At 43.9% G+C, this 20,000-nt stretch overlaps 1 protein-coding gene across 1 annotated transcript in view; it reads left to right on the top strand.

The window, feature by feature from the left end:
* Nucleotides 1–20,000, top strand: part of syne2a (spectrin repeat containing, nuclear envelope 2a) — a gene marked incomplete at its 3' end in the record, with an annotated part of 34,298 nt that overhangs the window by 13,286 nt on the left and 1,012 nt on the right. Inside the window, exons 8-30 of the mRNA XM_048250546.1 lie at nt 472–572; nt 716–805; nt 1,220–1,333; nt 1,790–1,927; nt 2,224–2,388; nt 2,727–2,839; nt 3,560–3,728; nt 5,175–5,271; nt 7,065–7,261; nt 7,398–7,553; nt 7,905–8,042; nt 8,595–8,696; nt 9,170–9,346; nt 10,466–10,624; nt 10,881–11,696; nt 12,388–12,522; nt 13,097–13,252; nt 14,364–14,545; nt 15,851–15,932; nt 16,579–16,700; nt 17,737–17,860; nt 19,644–19,804; nt 19,919–20,000. The exon at nt 19,919–20,000 is cut by the window's right edge and continues 72 nt beyond it. Of these exons, the coding sequence (XP_048106503.1) occupies nt 472–572; nt 716–805; nt 1,220–1,333; nt 1,790–1,927; nt 2,224–2,388; nt 2,727–2,839; nt 3,560–3,728; nt 5,175–5,271; nt 7,065–7,261; nt 7,398–7,553; nt 7,905–8,042; nt 8,595–8,696; nt 9,170–9,346; nt 10,466–10,624; nt 10,881–11,696; nt 12,388–12,522; nt 13,097–13,252; nt 14,364–14,545; nt 15,851–15,932; nt 16,579–16,700; nt 17,737–17,860; nt 19,644–19,804; nt 19,919–20,000 (3,776 nt within the window). The remainder of the gene's footprint in view (nt 1–471; nt 573–715; nt 806–1,219; nt 1,334–1,789; nt 1,928–2,223; nt 2,389–2,726; nt 2,840–3,559; nt 3,729–5,174; nt 5,272–7,064; nt 7,262–7,397; nt 7,554–7,904; nt 8,043–8,594; nt 8,697–9,169; nt 9,347–10,465; nt 10,625–10,880; nt 11,697–12,387; nt 12,523–13,096; nt 13,253–14,363; nt 14,546–15,850; nt 15,933–16,578; nt 16,701–17,736; nt 17,861–19,643; nt 19,805–19,918) is intronic.

The following is a 20,000-nucleotide window of genomic DNA, read 5'->3' as shown; positions in this document are numbered from 1 at the left end:
AATATAGCTAGACAGATGGGAGGTGTAGCTAAGAGCACTACAAATGGAACTGGTGCTTTCTGCCTTGTATCTGATGTGCACGTGTGTGTGGGCTAGAGGGAGGGGGTACATGTGATGTGCTGTGTCAATCCTATGGCTATTATGTTTATGTGTAATGGAATGAATGTGCCTATTCTGTATGTAACCCGTTCAATATCATCAATCAACCAGCCAATGCACCCCACACACACACACACATATACAATAATCATCATGATGAATGAAACTGTTTGATGAATGTGATGAAGTAAGGCGCTAAGTATGATTATCATGCTAGTGGTTGTTTGGGATATTTCCAAACAGTCATTGTATTGCCTTAGACAGTATATACATGGTGGGAAGGTCAGTGGACCTTTTCTTTGCATACTGTAATAAAGCAGGGTTGACACCCTCAACATTGCAGTGGTTCTGATTGGGTTTGACCTTCCTCAGACATTGATGTGAGTGACCCTGATGAGAAGTCCATCATGACCTATGTAGCCCAGTTTCTGCAGTACTCCAACGACATGCCCTCACCTGATGATGACATTCAGGTAAGCCTTCTCCCATGGTCACTCTCCTCCGCTCTCAGGTCATCTTTTTCCTCCTGTCTTCCTCCTGCTGTTTTTTTTTCTCATTTTCACTTTGGCCTTCTGTCCCTCTTGTGTGTCTCACTGGCGCCCTCTGCTGGGTGTAGCTGCCCACTGCACCCTCTCCCTTGTGTCTCTCTCCTGTCAACCTGCCTTCCTATTTCACGCCGGCCGTCACGGCCTCCCCCCTGCACCAGGTACAGTCAGAACACACCCCTTGCCGTTCGCTCTCCTCCTGCAACTGGTCTGGGAACTTTGTGCTGGCGCAGCAATCACACAAACTCACAAAAAACTCATCTTTTGTGTATTTAACATCATTGTTGTGTCAGACTTGATAACATGCTACTTCTGTGTCCCTTATCTTAAAACACTAATAGCTGTATAATGGTCTCATTGTTAATCAAAGAAAGTGCTTGTAAATGGCATTTTGTGTGGTTTGTGTGTGAACGGCATTGTTTGAACATGCTTGACGCGCAGTTCAGATAACTTCGGAGTGAAGGTAAGATAGAGAATACCGATGAATAAGAGACTATGTGTTAACGATGGATACGTTGAATTAGTTAGTATTGATCGACAGTTTTAACAACCATTATATATTCTCCGATTCCCAGGCTTCACCCAGTCAGAAGGCTCGAGAGATGGCCTGCTGGCTGCAGCGAGCCTATGAGGAGTTAGAGGAGGTGTGGTCCTCTACTGAAGGGGCAGGATATGCAGAAAGATACCAGGTATGTTCAGGCCTTTTACCTACAGGTTGCCTACAGGTTCTGCTGTTACTGTATGTAGTCCATAGTGTTTGTTTACCAAAACAAACCTATTCAGTTAGCACTCACATTCATGATAATATGCCACTTTATACAGCAGTTAAGTCTGGTCAAACTGGTCCATGAGTGGTGATATCTCAAGACATTTTAACCACTGGGAATTTTCACAGCAAGTCCGCATTTTATACTCAACCTCCAGCCTCGTGTCTACGACCAAATCACAGCCATGACGAGATCTGCTACCAAAGCCACTCATGTCATATTGTTTAAATATATAATGGAATGTTCTTTATGATTAACCCTGTGTTGTATTGTGCTTTGGTGTGTCGTGTTTTGTTGTGTTGTGTCGTGTCGGGTCGTGTGTATGTGTTTGTTTGTGTTTGTATGTGTGTGCTTGCGTGTGTACCTTCATGTCCACAGGCCTTCCAGGCGTTCGTTTCGACCTTCTATGAGCAGCGGCGGCCTGTAATCCCTCTGCTGAGTGCCATGAAGCGCAGCCCCAAACCCAGCCGAGAGCAGATGGCCCTGCGGCAGGCCTGGAGCACACTGGAACAGAAGGTGAAGGAGGAATGGAGATCTAGACAGTAGAGATGCATTTGGAATCTATAGAGCATAAATGTATGGCCAGGAGCAACAGACTGCAGATTGTGTGGCTGGCTGCTTTCTTTGTCACATTTTGTTGTTTATCCTGTGGTTATGTCGTGTGTTTGTGTTTGTGTGTGTGTGTGTAGAGGTGCATAACAGTTTGCTGGCTCATCTGTACACCCTGGGTCTTTGGCTGCAGTGTGTGTGTGTGTGTGTGTGTGTGTGTGTCTGTGTGTGTAACTGTAGTCTGTATGGTATGTCTCCTGCAGCTGCAGCAGTATAACACTGAGCTGGACGTGTGCTTGCCCGCTCCTCTGGACACCCTGGGTCTGTGGTTGCAGCGCGTGGAGGCCGTCCTAGCGGAAGAGGGAGGAGTCGCAAAAGATCACGCCCACGCCGCCAGGGAGGCCAGAGAGAAACAGGAGCAGCTCAAGGTAACTCATCACCCTCTATCTTTCTTTTTTCTGTATCTCTTTCTCTCTCTATCCTGCTCTCACTCTCATTCAGTCTCTTCCTCTCTCAATTTCTCTCTCTCTCTATCCTTCTCTCTCTCTCACTCTCTCTCTCTTTCTCTTTTTCAATTCAATTCAAGGTTGCTCGGGGGCAGTTAATATGGTATTAATATGTTTTTTTTTTATTTGCATAAAACGCTGTCCTGCGGTTTATACACAATGTATGCTAATACAATTACACAGTAAATTACTGTAAAAACTCGCTCTAAAACCTTCCCACGAGCCCTCAGTCATCATGGCTGTTCTGGGTTCTCCCACAGGTGCTTGTTAAGGACATGGGTCTCCATCTGAACACTCTGCATATCTTCTCCAACACCAGCCCCAACGAGGCCACGTGGGTGCCCCCAGACAAGCTGGATGAGCTCAAGAGACGGTTGGTGAACATTTCCACTTTATTGCAATGGCTGAGACTTCAAATGAGACGTAAAAGATTCACCGTTGAAGCTGACATAACATGAATTAGGTGAAGGTTCTGCAAATGATTTCAGTCAGATTGAACATGAACTACAGCAATGAGCACATTTCAGCTGTATCCTTCATAACATCTGTAACTTGGTGTCAGGGATGTAGCCTGTTGCTGCCAGTGCAAGGGTGGTCAAGACATGTTATACATACATTATATTACAAACAACCCTGATTAAAAGAACTCCATAAAAGGATACATGCCCCTTCTTCTCTGTGTGTGCAATAACCCAGTCTCACACTGTTAGCCTAGCTTAACATAATTCACTGGAAGTGGGTTAGACCAGTTAGCCTATAGCTAGCCTATAGCTAAAAAGTTAGCGTGTTCCTTTAAGGTTGCACACTGTGTCTCAAATGGCGTACTTCTGTACTTACAATACCTAATTTGAGTGTGTTAGTGCGTTCACACTGAAAATTATGATTACACAAAGTGCGCTGCAAGTAAGTTGAGTGTGGAACGGTGGACACTTTTTGCCCTCAACGGACGCCATCTTGGCTACATAGCGGACTCCACAAATAAACACACAGGACACTGCATTAAAGTGTACTGACGGAAGTATGCCATTTGAGACAGTGTCACAGAGTTGTTTCTGTCCATATAACCATGATCTTGTCGTTTCTCTCCCCACAGGTTCACCAGTGCCCGAGTGACGGCGAAGTACTACGGCATCAAGCTGGAGTACCGCGAGCAGCGGCATACGGTCTCGGAGCTGCTAGGCCAGCTTAACGGCAGGCTGAAGGCCTGGAGAGGGCCGTACAGCTCCCAGGATGCAGTGCGCTCCCTCTTGCAGGACTGGCACGTGAGTGGACCAGCTGGACAGAAAAAAAAAAACACCTGTCATACTGTTCCTCCCTTAAAGGAACACACCACGCGGAATTAGCTTATTTGCCATCCAGCTAGCCTGTAGCTAGCGTGTAAAGTTGGCGTGTTCTTTTAAGACAATATTGTTTTATTCACACCAAAGGGTGACATTAGGAGCCAACTGGGTCTTCATCAGATCAGATGTATGATGAAGAGCATGTTGGCTTTGAATGTGCAGATTTTGTGTGTTTTTGTGTTGTGTTTTTAGGTCTAATCTCTGGATCAATCTGCATCTGCCATGCCGATTAGTCTGATGAGATGCCACATATAGTAACCCATTTTGAAATGCAATGTGTTTATGGAATTGTTCACTAGCCCTCAATGGTTATGGTTATGGATTTAGCAGACGCCTTTGTCCAAAGCGACACATAAATACAAAACAACATAATAATATTTAAAATTGAACAGGGAACAGATTAGAATGTAGGTCAAATATAATAAGGAGAATAGTTATAATACACAATAATATCAATTCAATCGATAGCCTAATAAAAAGCCATGGAAAAAAAGGGGAAAGGCAATAATAAAACAATAATGTCCATTCAATCAATAATATAAAAACAATGACATGCTAAGACTACATTAAGGAGAATACAAATAAAAAAAAACAATAATGTGAAATTAATTAACAGCCCAATTAAAATAAAACAACATTATACAAACCATAACACATAAGCGCTTAAACAACTAAGTATATGTTGAATAGGAATGTCTTTAGACCCCTCTTAAACGACCCAAAACTACTACAGGAACGGAGAGCACTGGGCAATTAATTCCACCAACATGGAACCACTGAAGAAAAGAGTCTGGAATTAGACCCAGTTTTCATAACTGGTCGACACAACAGACGCTTACCAGAAGACCGCAGTGGGCGGTTGGGGATGTAAGGCTTGATTATTGAATTAAAATAACTAGGAGCAGATCCAGTTAGTGTCCTATAGGCCAAAGTGAGAGATTTAAATTTAATTCTGGCTACTATAGGGAGCCAATGGAGAGTAACTAGGAGAGGAGTTAGGCTACATGTGTCCTCTTTGGCTGATTGAAGACCAGGTGTGCTCCAGCATTCTGAATCAGCTGTAATGATCTTGTTACACAAATTGTTGGTTTGCCTGTTATGTATAGTAGCCTAATCACAGTAAAGACAGTAGATGCCTGACTACCAGGGTTGGAATTCAGCACTAGCCACAAGCCAAATGCTGGATAATACTGTATGGAAGTGGCTGGTAGTTTTCAGACACAAAATAATGATTTACTATTGAGTGGCTGGTGAATTTTACCATTTATTTGTCAGTGGCTGGTAGCTGCCTAATGCCTACCCCTCGTGTGCAGTTGTATTGAGAGTGTACTGTTGTATTGATGTGTCTGTACTGCTCTCTTATTGCAGGAGATTGTGGATAAACAGTGTCTGGTGTCCCTGTTGAAGGCTGCAATCCATAAGCTGAAGCAAACAGCCAGCACCTACACAAGCAAAGCAGCTCTTGGTGGGTGAAAGTGAGAATTATAATAGGTGTCAGTCCATACATCAACAGTAGATCAACAGATTAAAGCAACACCAAAGAACTTTCCCTCTGTTGCACGCTATTTGTTTATCCAGCACCGGCTTTGCAAATAATAATGTCCACAGATAAGGTAGAATATTTTGCATGACTTATAAAAGTACAATGTATTGTGACATCAGATGCAAGTCAAATTTGTAGTTTCTTATGTCTCATTCCATCGAACTACAGATCCGCTACCCGATCTGGCAAACTTACATAGTAGGCTACGGTTATAGCCGATAGAGGGCTGCGAAGCGAATGCAGAATTGCCGTTCACCCTGTTACGAGTTGATGAACCACTGAAACAATTTTGGAAACATTATTTTAAGGCAGTGGTCCCCAAACGTTTTCTTCCGAGGGCCAGCTCACTATGCCTGGCTCTAAGAGAGGGCCAGAGACTCTGAGTATATCAGTAACCATAAATAGCTTAGTGCTGTGAACAACAGCAGTCTATCTTAGTTGAATATTCCATTACATTTAATCTACTGCAATTTAATACCATTGTTAGCTGTGTTTATGTTGCCATCATGCCATATCAGTATAAAATGTGGCTCAAATGAAATAATACTGATAAAAAGACTTTAGCATTCCCAAAAGTATTAGCAGGGAGTCCCAAAAGTATATTTTATTCAAAATGTGTGAACTCTGAACTCTGTGTCTTTGCATACACAGCTCATATTGTGAACAAGTAATATCCTACAAATAATTCAAATAACTCAAACTATGAGAGTTTTATGAAGTGCTGGCAAAAATATCTGAAATGACCACCATTTTAACTTTCACTCACCTGATGAGAACTTTGTGAATTGTGAATTTGTATGAACATTTACAAGGATACAAGGAAGTTTATTTGAAGGAGTGAATAAAAAATAGAAATAATTTTCCCAGATAGTCCCAGAAATATGACTTGAATAGAAGTTAGTTAGTTATTTACAATTAATTGATAAACTTTTAGAATACTTTGAGCACTGATGCAGTCAGCATAGGCCTCTTACATGTTTGCAGGTAGGCCTACATTTCATTCCGTTTTCGATGGCAAACGCAAAACAGCGCCAAAACAACCACCAGTGGACAAAAAGAGTATTACATGTGTACTGTTAAGACTCGCCATAGAGAATGAATGGGGGAAATTACGGAGGTTATAGTTTGACGATGTCGTACTCCCGTGCGGGCCAGATGCGATTCCACGGACATGATTTGGGGGGCCACCCAAAATGAGGTGGCGGGCCGTAGTTTGGGGACCGTTGTATAAAAGGTATAAAAAAACTCTTTGGTGTTGCTTTAATCTGGCGCGCGTTTCCCAAACCCATAGTTGCTAACTAAGTAAGTAACTAAGTTAGCAACTTTGTTGGTTAAAATGCAATTCCCTATTGCCAACCGACTAAGTTGCTAACAGGATAGCAACTATGGTTTTGATAAACGCACCCCTGTACAGCATCCTAAAATGCACTTCCCTTCCTCTTTCCTTCTACTTCTATCTCCTTCCTCTTCTACCACTATATCCTTCAATGATACTTTGACTAGCACTTTTGCACTCTCATCCTCTAGTAGTAGGATCTAGTCTATAGGACCTAGTCTTTATTGTTATAGTATTAATTGTTACTCAAGTTCTCCTCTGCAATGTAGCTTGATTGTTAGTCCTCATCGTTTTCGTAAGTCGTTTTGGATAAAAGTGTCTGCTAAATTAAAACACGTAAATGTGAAATGGTCTCTGCCATCTGTCCTCGTGTCCGTAGCGGACGATGCCCAGATGGTCAGCAGACAGGTGAGGGAGGTGGAGGCGGAGGCGAGCACCAATGCTGAGGGCGTGATAGCGGCACGGGGCACCATGGGCCGGGTGCTGGCCGCCTGGGAGTCCTACAGGGACTGCCTTTTCGCCATGCAGGTCTGGCTGGGACAACAGACCGAGGCCACGGACACCACAGTGAAAGAGGTTAGCACATGTTATGGTAACGTAACGGTATGATTTCTTGTTGAAAGCAAGTGCTTCAAATGTACAACATTCTCCAAAAGACGTACTGAAGTCATTTTGGAGTATTGGTTTTGTGTGGTTTTCTATGGTACAACAGGACAGCTTGCGTGAGTGGATCAGTCGCCATGCTCACCTAAACGAAGTGGGCAACTTCCTGATTGAGTCAACGGATGGCCCCACCAGCTTTGCCCTGGCCAATGAGCTGTGCAAAGTCAACAAGCAGTGGGCTGATTTCGTCAAGCGCACAAGATTTGTGAGTGTCGCGGCTGATTCACCTTATAAACCTGAACATACTCTAAATATAATTTCCTCCAGCCAGCCATTGGAATTCTTGATAGAGAGGCACTCAGTACTCTCATTCACCTCCGTTCACCTTATATAAAATACCATAAACCATCTTTACTCTATATTTATCACCAGCTTGTTAATTATTTTTTTCAGATAAATACAGATAGAAATATAACAGCACATATATAAAACAGATCATATACATAGTATCATCATACATGTTATGCAAGACCTCACCCATTTCTCTTTAGTATTAGCCATGAAAAGACCAGTATGAACACCTGGTTTTTAACCCCCCATACCCCCTACCCCCCAGGCTGTCTCCCCTACTGCCTCCTTGGTCCCTGCGTGTGCCCAAGCGGCCCAGGCCCTAGTGGAGGAGGCGGGCTGGATGGCCAGGGAACCTGTGGAGGTCTCCTCCGGATCCCTGCGCACCTACAGGAAGAGGCTACAGGTAACACACTCGCCAGTCTGCGTTTACGCAATCTACACAGAACTGCTTTGACTGTAGCTGAACGTAGTTGCTGTGGATTATTTTCTGGATGTTTTTCTAATGTCCGTTTATTACATGCTGCTGCGACTTTTTAGGTTGTCTTAGTATAACATATTATGTTGTTGTTGTGTTGTATTATTTATTGTAATATTATCATTGATTATATGCACCTGAACTTGAACCTGTGTCACTGAACTGTGGCTCAATTTATCATTAATCTATTTATGTGATCTAAAATGAGTGAATATCAACAGGTGTCCCACCTCACAGTAGCTTGTAGTAGATAGTTTGGATAAAAGTGTCAAAATGAATAAATGTAAATCTAAAATTGTTTTTATAATGCACATATACAGTATAAGAAAGTTTCTGAATTCCATGTAGATTAATTTAGTTTGTTCATCAATTTTGCATATTGTTGATGCATAGCCTTAGTGGAAATATAGCCCAGGGGGCAAGGTGTGCAAACATTAAAAATAAAACAATGTTTAGTTAAGCTGTGCCTGTGTTATGTAGGTAATGGTTAAGAAGATCACAGAGGTAGATCTGGACACTTTGGCCACATCCTCAGATTGTTCCGCAGAGACCCTGGAGAATTTGAAAGAAACTCTTCCTAAGGTGATAAATTAGGGTCACTGTCCATAAGAACACAATATGAGGATGGCATGTGTTTTTTTTTTCTTATTCAATACTACATGCCCTCAGTATTTTAAACTAATTGTGTTCTTCCTCCTTTTTGTTTGTGTGTGTGTGTGTGTGTTTTGTGTGTGTGTGTGTGTACTTGTTTGTGTGTGTGTATGTACTTGTTTGTGTGTGTATGTACTTGTTTGTGTCTGTGTATGTGTGTGTGTCTGTGTGTTGGTGTTGGTATTATGTGTGTGTGTGTATACTTGTTTGTGTGTGTGTGTATGTACTTGTTTGTGTCTGTGTCTGTGTATGTGTGTATGTCTGTGTGTTGGTGTTGGTATTGTGTGTGTGTGTGTGTGTGTGTGTGTGTATACTTGTTTGTGTGTGTGTGTATGTACTTGTTTGTGTGTGTCTGTGTATGTGTGTGTGCCCGCATGTTTGTGTGTCCTTCCCTGCATGCCCAGCTGCGTGAGTCTCTGGGGCAGGTGCAGCAGGCGTGTGAGGGGGTGCAGCGGGGTGCCTCCCTGCTGGAGGGCCGCCTAGCAGAGCTGGTCCACTGGAGCACAGAGGTCTCCGAGGCCCTGGACACCCTCAGGGAGTGGGAGCGCCGGGGTCATCCAGGCCTTCGTCCCAGAGTCAAAGTGAGAGCCAGAATGCAGTCCGTAATGCTTTACTCTCCCCATAGGCTACAGTGTAACTAATATTTAAACAGTAACAGGATTTGAGTTCTCAGGCACTGTGCTGGAATTCAGGTGTGGGCAGTTTGTTTAAGATTTGAAAATACTATTATATGGTGACTTCAAAAACTTCTAAGAACTTCAGGGGGGCAATTCCACGCAAAACTGTCACGTCCATAATGGCAGCTAAATACCATGGTATTGTGTTGACGTTATGGATTTGACAGTTTTGCGTGTAATTGCCCAGGGACAGACATTTTCTGACCTTTAAGCTCTGCAGTAAGGCCCAATGGTCTAGATCTCCCACAACAACAACAACACATCTGCTAAAATGCGATGAAAGCATATGAGATCTCCCACAGCAATACCCCTGTTAAAATGCTATAAACACACAGATACACACACTTGAAGACAGTTTAATCTGTATGTAAACATATTTATTTGACATAGAATCTTGATGATAGTTCAATGTAATACATCATAACAGTGGTAATAGTAATAATGTAATAATGAAGTACGGTAATATAATGTAGGTCAGTTGAAGGGCATCTGAGCAGATGTTGCTTGACAGTAGATGTGTCTTGGTTGTCCACAATGATGTAAGACCTGCCCTGCTCCCCATGCTCTACTCACCTGTTCACGTTCACAATAATAATAATCATAATAATTTGTCTAGTAGTGTAATAATGTATTACTAGTTTGTTTAATTCAGGCTTAACAAAAAACTGTTTACTGTTTATTTTAACTATTGTAATGTGCATACTGTAATTTGCTTTGGACAAAACCGTCTGCTAAATTCCATACCAAACCTTTCATGAATGTGAAAGACAGAACGACGACAACTTGTCAAAATAATAGTCCAACAATCGCAAAAGCAGTATTGCCGTTTTTGTTCCAAACCTCTTTCCTGTTGAAAATGTTTTCTCTTAAAAATAACTCCAAAACTAAACACACAATTGTGTCCATGACTAGATAATATGTGTGTATGTGTGTGTGTGTGTGTGTACTGTATTCCTATCAGAGTTTACCGTCTGATAATGAAGCCTTAACTAGCCTGTACGTTTCTCCGCTCGCTGCTGCCAGACGCTGGTCTCTCGTGGCCTTCAGCTGGAGGCCCAGCTGGCCGCTGAGGAGCGGGAGCTGCAGACCTCACTGACCTCAGCCCAGCAGAGCTCCAGCCTGCCCTACCTCAGCATCTCCACCCTACAGGACAGAGTCAAAGAGGCCAGCGCACAGACCAAGGTGAGTCTGTTCTGCCCATTGCCCAAATGGACAGTATTTAGTCTGTTTGATGTATTGAATGCTGTCTATATGTACAGTAATGTAGCTGTGTTGTGTTGACCGCTGGCTCAGCTCTGCACTCGCCCAGACTCAAAACTGCAACTCGTAGCATCTCGGATCTATACGGTCTATGTTATTATATATTTAAATACTGCTTTATTACATTGTAGTACACAATATGATGCCCATTGTCATGTTTTTAATGTGTTGCCAATAGGAATTAGTGGGGATGCTCAGCCATCTTGATGTGAAAAGGGAGGGGGGAGCCGCCAAGGGTCAGCCCCCACCTAAGGTCATAATCCGGGCACAGAGCCAGCCAGATTTACCGCATGGCCCTTTTGATAAACACTCTTCAAAAACCCAGCGTCTTCAGGTCCAGAGTCAGCCGGATCTCCCGCACGGCACTTTGGCTATACACTCCCCAAAAACTCAACGTCTTCAGGCACAGAGCCAGCCGGACCTGCAGCACGGCACTTTGGCTAAACACTCTCCAAAAATCCAGCATCTTCAAGCTCAGAGCCTGCCTGAGATCACCGTAGAGGAGGAGATTCGGGAGGTCCAGGCTCCCACTCGTTCCAGGGTGCAGTCTCAACTCACAACCGGTGGACCTGGCCATAAGGGTCCTGAACGTGTCAGTGCAGACACTCGGTCCAAGAAGCAGTCTCAGAACATAGTAGCAGTGGTCAGTGACCCCCAGCATCAACCCAGTAGCTCAGCTGGGAGAGGCACATCTCCTCCTCAGGAACCCCCAGCCTCCTCACAGCCTCTCACCCCTCCACAAACCCCGGGCTCTCAGACTGGAGTCCGCACCCCGCGCACCCGGCAGAGGCCGAAGGGGGGCTCAGGTCCAGGCCCGGGTAAGGCAGTGGGTCCCCCCAAACCCCCGAGCCAGAACGAGGTGTACCTGAAGGCCCGCTCGCTGGCCCAAAGCAGGCTGGACGGGGCCCAGCATCGCCTCCAACAGCAAGTCCAGGAGGCCATCGCCGTCTTCAGCAACAAGACCCTGTCAGAAGAGCAGGCCAAGAAGAAGGAGGTCTGTTTGTGATTAGAATAGCATAGCATAGCCTAGCCTAGCCTAGCTTAGCTTAGCATAGCATAGCATAGCATAGCATAGCATAGCATAGCATAGCATAGCATAGACTTTATTCTCATGTCAAGCATAAACATTGTCTTCGGTCTTGCTAATAAAATAGACAGTACGTGCAATACTCTCTCTCTCTCTCTCTCTCTCTCTCTCTCTCTCTCTCTCACACACACACACACACACACACACACACACACACACACACAGTGCAGCATTATGTGATTATCTTCTTCTAATGAATTTTTCACTCCAACATAGAACTATAATAAACTGACTGTCCTGGATATATCCCTATGAATTCGAACATATAGAATTTGTACATAACAGTTTTTCTGTGGTTTTCTTCACATATAGGTTGTCAAATTCTGGTCTGTGTTGGCCTGTGATTATGCTCTTAAAGTAGCTGCAGGCTTGACTGCTCACATACTGTATGAGCATTGAATTGTAGGTTTGTCAGATAAGTTGCAATAAGTTTAATAGGTTTAGTTTCTTAGTGTGAAGTGTGTATCTTGAACATTATGCTGCAAAATCAACAGTTATTTGTACGTGTCCCTTTAAACCTTCAGTGAACTCATAATACTGAGCATTATATCAATGAGAGTTTAAATCTCTCTGTCTGGCTCTCATCTCCATCTTCTAGGACACCATGAAAATTCTGAAGCCTGCTCTCCTGGAGGAGTTTCTGGGGAGTGTTGAAGGCATGGGTCGGTTCTGCTCCGAAGTCCAGCTGAGAGAGATGGAGCTGCTTGCCCTGTCAGTGCGTGGCCAATGGGAGGTGAGATAACTCTGCAAGTCTCTCCCCACCTTGCATTAGCAGCCAAGGCAACCCCTTTTAGTTGAATGACATGTACAGTGACCAATGAGAGCTCAGGGTTGTGAGTGAAAGCTTGTGTCGTGAGTGAGTGGATTGGGAGGATCAGTACGTTGTTGTGATCACTTTGGACGCTGTCCCTCGCACGCTCACCTTGATCACCTTATCCTGGCCAGTTGTGCAGACTGAATTACTGTTATGACAGAACTGACTGAGCAATAGATAGAACGAAAGGTAGGTTTTGTTTGAGTTTTTTTATTTCTATGGTTTATGCATTATAGCCTATTTATCTGGTATTGCTGTGGTCAGGATGCAATACAATGGAATATAGCAATGCATGGATTTCAAGTTAATTCTGTGATTGTATAACACATTTATATTAGAATTGCAATCACCTTGCATGTTGACTTTAATATGCACCTTTGCTACCTGTGTGATAAAGTATGTGTGTGTGTGTGTGTGTGTGTTTGTGTGTGTGTGTGTGTGTGTGTGTCTGTGTCTGTCTGTGCGTGTGTGTATGTGTGTGTTGCCTGTTTAGGGCGTATGCTTAGCGATAGCGTCCTTTTTGCCACACTTGCGGTGTGAACTTGAGCGGGGACTGTCGGCTAGGCCGGCTGTCCCGAGGCACGTGCCCCACACTAAATCACAAGGCTCCTCTTCTCCAGGCCTGCTGCAGCCTGTGTGCAGTGAACAGGTATCCCTTAAACCCTAACTAAATGCATGCAAAACAGGACGTGGGGTATGCATGTCTGGTATGTTAATAGCAGGAAATGATAATAATGCATGCATCAATCTAAAATTATAATGTAACAGGAAGTGACTGTGTGTATGCTTTAGTTGGACTTTATTCATAAAGTGAGAGGAAGATGTAATATGCATTCCTCAATCTGAATTCAGTTTGTTACTCACACCCTAACCAACAGATTCACGTCTTTGTTGTCTCTTGGCACAAATTCCTGACTTTAACAACGGACTAACATGATTTCTACTGGTTACGGCTGATATAATCTTCCTCATGTTGTTTCCTGCATCACACTCTCCCACTTTAAGCCCTGTAAGCTTATCAAATCGTGTTTAATGCATTAGCCAATTAGCGTGTTAGCAGGTAGTCCAATGCATTTTCTCTGGTGCGGTGTGCCGTCCCACTGTTAGTTGATCATTTTTGGTGAGGGGACCCCCTGGGCTCTTGGGTCTCAGCCTGTTTACTCTGTCACACAAGCTAATGGGATCAGATCTTCACTTTCAATATGGCCACCCGCCACAAAGATCACTCCTGGTCCTGTCTGGTCTCTCTTTGTCCCGTGTCACCTGACCATTTATAAGTAAAGGAGAAAAGGCAAAGAAGAAAACCATATAACCAAGCGATATAACCAAGCACTGAAACGTGCATCTTTTTCTAGCATCTTTGCATGTTGTTGAAATTTTTTGTGAAATATTATATACACTAGATATCAATCTAAGGCATTTAATATGAAGATTCTAGTGAACTGCATTGTTTGTGTCAGTGAGCAGTACAATCCCACTTTTCACGAAAGGAAGAGTCATTAAACTGTGCACAAAGGCGGTAGTTAAACATAGACATAGATGGTGACTCACGTCACGTTAATCTACCTGTAAAGCCAAGTCACAAGTCACATCCAGCACCTGTACTTAGGCTACAGTACGCACCTCTTCTTAAACTCGCTCACCTCAGAGCTGTCACCTGCTTACCGTGGGAACTGTGTGCGTGGCTGCCAGTCAGATGTCTTCAGCGTCGTATTGGTTGTTTCAGTTTGTGTTTGTGTTTATATCTGTGCCACTCCCAGGCATGTGTGGGTGCGGCGGACTCTGAGGGCCGAGTGAGGACCCTGAGAGGACTTAAGGACACCCTGAGCCCCCCCGAACCTCTGGTCCGGGCCACCACCTGCGTGACGGAGACAGCCGGCAGACTGGAGGTGGCCCAGCATCATGACGGCCAAAGCAGAGAAACGGCGCCCCCATCTGCCGGGTAAGACTGGGAGGAGTAAAGACCTCCAAGTGTCAGCTTAAGCATTTTAGCATAGGTTTACACTGTACAGTATGTTGATGCATTTAGCACAAGCACCAAGCCTTTATTTGGGATATATTCAGACACATCCACATAGGTGCACCTCAATCTAATAAACTGGGGGATGGCAGCACAAGTGCTTGAACATAAGCACATAGTGTATGCTAATGCATTTTCTTAATCATATTGTTTAATCTAATGTGCAAGATAGTCATCAATGCAGCCCCATGTGGCTAGCATTGGTAGCACTAGCTCCCTGCTGTGTGACGTGCTTCGGGTGAGCATCATTTGAACGGGCTATGCTAATGTATGGACACATGCTGCTTAGTAATTTAAGTGGAAATGATTTAGTGCTCAACATCAGGGATGTAGTGGAGGCTAAACGCAAGTAAACACAGTTTATTCACCTCTAAAATTTTCACCTTTATTATCCACCTTTTATTAGAGTTTATCCACATTTCAAACGAGTTTATTTACCAATTGGAACTTTTAACATTCAAAAATCACACTGTATTATCCACATTCATAATATGAACACTCTCCACCATCATCAAACATGTTCTGAATGCCGTTTTAAAAATATAATACTGCATGGCGCAGTCAACCTTACCGTGATCATAGAATTCATAGTTCACCCATCACTTATTTTACCACTGCACCCCTGCTCAACATGTATATTAATTATTTGCTTATGCAAAGGAGTCTTTGCCACTTGCCGGGAAATAGCACCTGTAGTGCTAAGCATGTCACTCAGTGGAGAGGATGTTTTGTGGTATAAATGCAGAGAGTTCTGTATCAAATATCAGACTGCCTTTCATCCTCATTAAATTTTCAACACATTTTGGACAGTATCCATTCAGGTCACTGTCTTACTAACACAACTCTAAGCTCTGAGCTCTACTGTATAAGACCTCATCATTAACTTCCCCACCTCTTTTCAACCATTGAATGCATTTTTATTTGAATTCTATTTAATGTTGTTGATTTGTGTAGAGCCATTAACAATAGACATTGCCCCAAAAGTCACAGGGTCCATGGCCTAAACTCTCACAGAAGAGAGCTTCTTTGTTACATTATGTAGTGTGTGTATGTGTGTGTGTGTGTGTGTGTGTGTGTGTGTGTGTGTTTGTGTGTGTGTGTCCTGCAAAGTACTTTTTGTTCCTCATTGAACCATATGGGACCATCCTGTGTGTGTGTGTGTGTGTGTGTGTGTGTGTGCGTGTATGTGTGTGTGCGTATTGTGTTTGAATCGTGTGTTCTTGGCAGGGGGGAAGCGACTGGAGACAGCACCCCACTGAGAGAGGCTGGCCAGCCTGCTGACCTGACGCCAAACCCGGCCCATTCGCAGGTGATGCACTCAATGAAGCACTCTGTGTGTCTCAGTCAGAACACTGTACCTCTCTCAAGAGCTTTAGTAGCTTTAAAGTCTTGGAAATGTTTGCCTGTTGTCTTTAACTTGCCTTATCATTGTCTTATCATAAGTTGATTTTTTTCATCTACTTTGTACACCTTAAAGGATGGAAGGGTGGTTTTAAACTTTAAGTTATTGATGTTTTTTATGTTCTTTTATGTTCTTCGTTGAAATACAGTATTTTTAATAAAAGACCGAATGCTAAGAGTTTTTTGAGAGTTTCTCTGAGATGAATGGTCTTTTATTAAAAATACTGTATTTCAACGAAGCTCTCACAGAGACACTTGTGCCACCACCCTCCTGCGCATGTTGGTTCCAAAGTCGACCTCTGGGCCACCTTCGCAGCGTGGAGCAGCGCCTCTGATTGGCTGTTCGCTGACCCGTTTAAGCCAACCAGCAGCTTGGCAGAGTTAAGCTGCGGTAATTGGATAGCTGCTAGTGCAGGGCCGCGGGCAGCCCTGGTCGTGTGCCTGGCCGACACGTGACCTCACCCCTCCTCCTCCTCCTCCGGTCTGAAGCTCTTGTCTTCCCCTCCTCTCTCTCCCTCTCCCCCATATCCCTTCCTCTTCTCTCACCTCTCCAGGGTGGCGCGGGAGCCGGGAGGAGTATGGAGACGCTGCAGGTGCTTCGAGGGAGCTCGGAACCAGCCAGCGCGACCAAACAGGATGAGGGGTCAGCGGCGGCCGCAGAGGAAATGCAGATGCGGTGAGGTCTTAACTTGGGTGCTGGTCTAGTGTTGAGTTGGTTGGGGTCTTAACTTGGATGCTGGTCTAGTTTTGAGTTGGTTGGGGTCTTAACTTAAATGCTGGTCTAGTTTTTAGTTTGTTGGGTCTTAACTTGAATGCTGGTCTAGTTTTGAGTTGGTTGGGGTCTTAACTTGAATGCTGTGGTCTAGTTTCGAGTTGGTTGGGGTTTTTAATTTGGATGCTGGTATAGTTTTGAGTTTGTTGGGGTCTTAACTTGGATGCTGGTCTAGTGTTGAGTTGGTTGGGGTCTTAACTTGAATGCTGGTATAGTTTCGAGTTGGTTGGGGGTTTTCATTTGGATGCTGGTCTAGTTTTGAGTTTGTTGGGATCTTAACTTAGATGCTGGTCTAGTTTTGAGTTGGTTGGGGTCTTAACTTGGATGCTGGTCTAGTGTTGAGTTGGTTGGGGTCTTAATTTGGATGCTGGTCTATTTTTGAGTTGGTTGGGCTCTTAACTTGGATGCTGGTCCAGTTTTGAGTTGGTTGAGGTTTTAGGATGCTGGTCTAGTTTTGAGTCGGTTGGAGTCTTACTTTGGATGCTGGTCTAGTTTTGAGTTGGTTGCGATGAGGTCTTTACTTGGTGCTGGTCCAGTTTTGAGTTGGTTGCAGTGAGGTCTTGGATGTGGAATGTAGTTGGTGCACAGCAAAATAGTATCAGATGCAGTTGGATCTACTTTTGTAGGGAAGCAACAGAATTTGAGCACCTGGAGGTGAAGAAAGCTTGTCAGTCTGAACAGCAGATATTTATGGTCAATGGTTGACAAAAATTGTGTTCTGTATAACATTATTTCATATTGTGTTCATGCATGATGTAGTGATTTGATGACTAAGATTTAGGTCTACAGTTGTCCTAACAGAACATCCCAATGCATGTTTGTGATGATAATCATGGTGACGTTGTTATCAGGTCCAACTTTTCTTCTGTCATACATTTCAATGCTCTCTCTCTCTCTCTCTCTCTCTCGCTCTCTCTCTCTTTCTCTCTCTCTCTCCCAGGTATGGTGCTGCTCACTCGGCCTTCCATCTGCAGCTGCAGAGGAACAGCCAGCGGCTGTGTGCCGAGGTCCCCCAGGGCTCTGCTACTCTCCAGGTCCTCCACACTCACCTCCAGGGCCTCCAGGTCAGTCCTAGCACCTCCGTCTCGCCTCCCTCTCGCCTCCTTCTTGCCTCCTCTTTGCTTCTCTCAGGTCTGGATCAAAGCAAACGCTTTGGCAAGGTGCAGGAGGCCTTGTGGTAAACATTACCACAGGGCTCTACAGTGCGCCCATTTCACTCACACATTCGAGTAAAAATGATGGCGTGCGAGTGCAAAAAAATATTTAGGCGCATTGGTGCGAATGACTTCTAACCATGTCAATGTTTGTCTACAAAATACACCGCAACATCGGGAAACATTACTGGTGCAAACCATAGAATCACGTTGCGAATGCAGCAGAAAAACTACACCTCCCATCAACGTTAGCAGTTTCGCGTTGTGACTTGCTAGTAGTCACTTCTATCAAATCCAAGAGCTCGCAGAAAAAGCGGAAAGTTAGACTAGCCAGCCAAGATGCAAAGATTGAAGAAACTAGTTCTTCTATCCAACGAATTCATCGGATATAGGAGGAACAGGATGAGATTCTGAGAATGCAGTGAGAGAAGGAAAGGTAACCTAACATGCCTTTTAGCCCAGTTGACGTATTGGCTGCAATATGCAAAATATAGCTGTAGCTTAACAGGCACAAAAGTAGCCTCCCCGTAATACTCCCATTTTATTCAAAGGTAGAACGCTACTGACAACTCCAGGCTTCCACGCATTCTTGTTTGTTTACACTAAATACAAGCTGAAGTGCAAAACGAAAGTAGGCCTAACGTTTGCCTAACTGCCCCCATCGATGCAGATATTTCAAATAAAAAATAAAAGTATTAAAAAAATATATATCCTTGATTAGACTATGTTGGGTTTTGTGGAAGAGCAAATTGACTGTTTTAGTAGTAGTATTCAGTATGCAGTCAGATAGGTCACCATAGGCATATTTGGATTAGCTACAGATGGATTCACAAATAAATAAATTAGCCTACATTTGGCAGGATACTTGATATACAGGCTGAATGCAAATATGGCAATGTATTATATTATTTTACATTAACAAAATGTAGGAAAATAGAAGAGACTGAAAATAAAGTAGGCACTGATCTTTAAAATCCTGTTTCCTGTAGCCTAAATGTCGTCATTCATTCTTAATCTTCGCAATTGGTGCACTGGCATGTTTAACTGTTCGCTGCAGTGTAATGTTAGATTATGTTTAAGTTAAGTACAGAACTGACTGTGCACCCAAATTTGTGTCTGTGCTCCTAAATTTTTTAACTTGGGCGCACAATTGCTCCTGGAAAAAAATGTTAGTGTAGAGCCCTGATTACCAGTTTAAAGTCAGTGCTGATAAAAGAGTTTGGTTGTATGAAAAACCCTTCAAAGGAATATTTTATGTTTTGACTCACACTGCTTCAAGCCAAGCCACCCACCTTGTAAATGGTCTGAACTATAATAAATTGTCAAAATAGGCACTGCTTGATTACAATATCAGATACAAGTATATTTATGAGATGGTGCTCGTCTGATGTACATGCTTGTCTCACCATGACCGAGCTCGTTCATATTGATGGTATGTTGTACATGACTGTGTGTGTGTGTGTGTGTGTGTGTGTGTGTCTGTGTCTGTGTCTGTGTCTGTGTGTGTGTGTGTGTGTGTGTGTGTGTGTGTGTGTGTGTGTGTGTCTGTATCTGTGTGTCTGTATCTGTGTGTCTGTATCTGTATGTGTGTATCTGTATATATTTGCGTGTGTGTTTCTATATCTATCTGATGTATGTGTGGTCCTCATGCATGCATGTGTGTGTGTGTGTGTGTGTGTGTGTGTGTGTCCAGGCCATGAGACAGGAGACGGAGGCTCTGTGGTTTGAGTATGAGCTGCAGTTCTCCCAGTGTGAACCCCAGCTGGAGGAGGTGGAGGAGGAGGGAGGGCTCAGGAGGGAGAGGGCCCAACTCATCCAGCGCTGGAGAGCACAGCAGATCTGCCTTCAGGCCAGGTGGGACACACACACTCTCTCATCACACACACACACACACACACACACACACACACACACACACACACACAACTGTGTTTTGGTGACTGTTTTGGCTTATTGTTATACCTACAGGGTGAAGACTCTTCAGACTGCGGTGACACTGATGGAACCAGCAGACATTCAGATAGCATTAGTCATTAACCGTCTGAACTAC

Source organism: Alosa alosa, chromosome 8, assembly GCF_017589495.1.
Source record: "Alosa alosa isolate M-15738 ecotype Scorff River chromosome 8, AALO_Geno_1.1, whole genome shotgun sequence".
NCBI classification, from domain to species: Eukaryota; Metazoa; Chordata; class Actinopteri; order Clupeiformes; family Clupeidae; genus Alosa; species Alosa alosa.
This window is presented reverse-complemented; position numbering and strand designations above follow the sequence as displayed.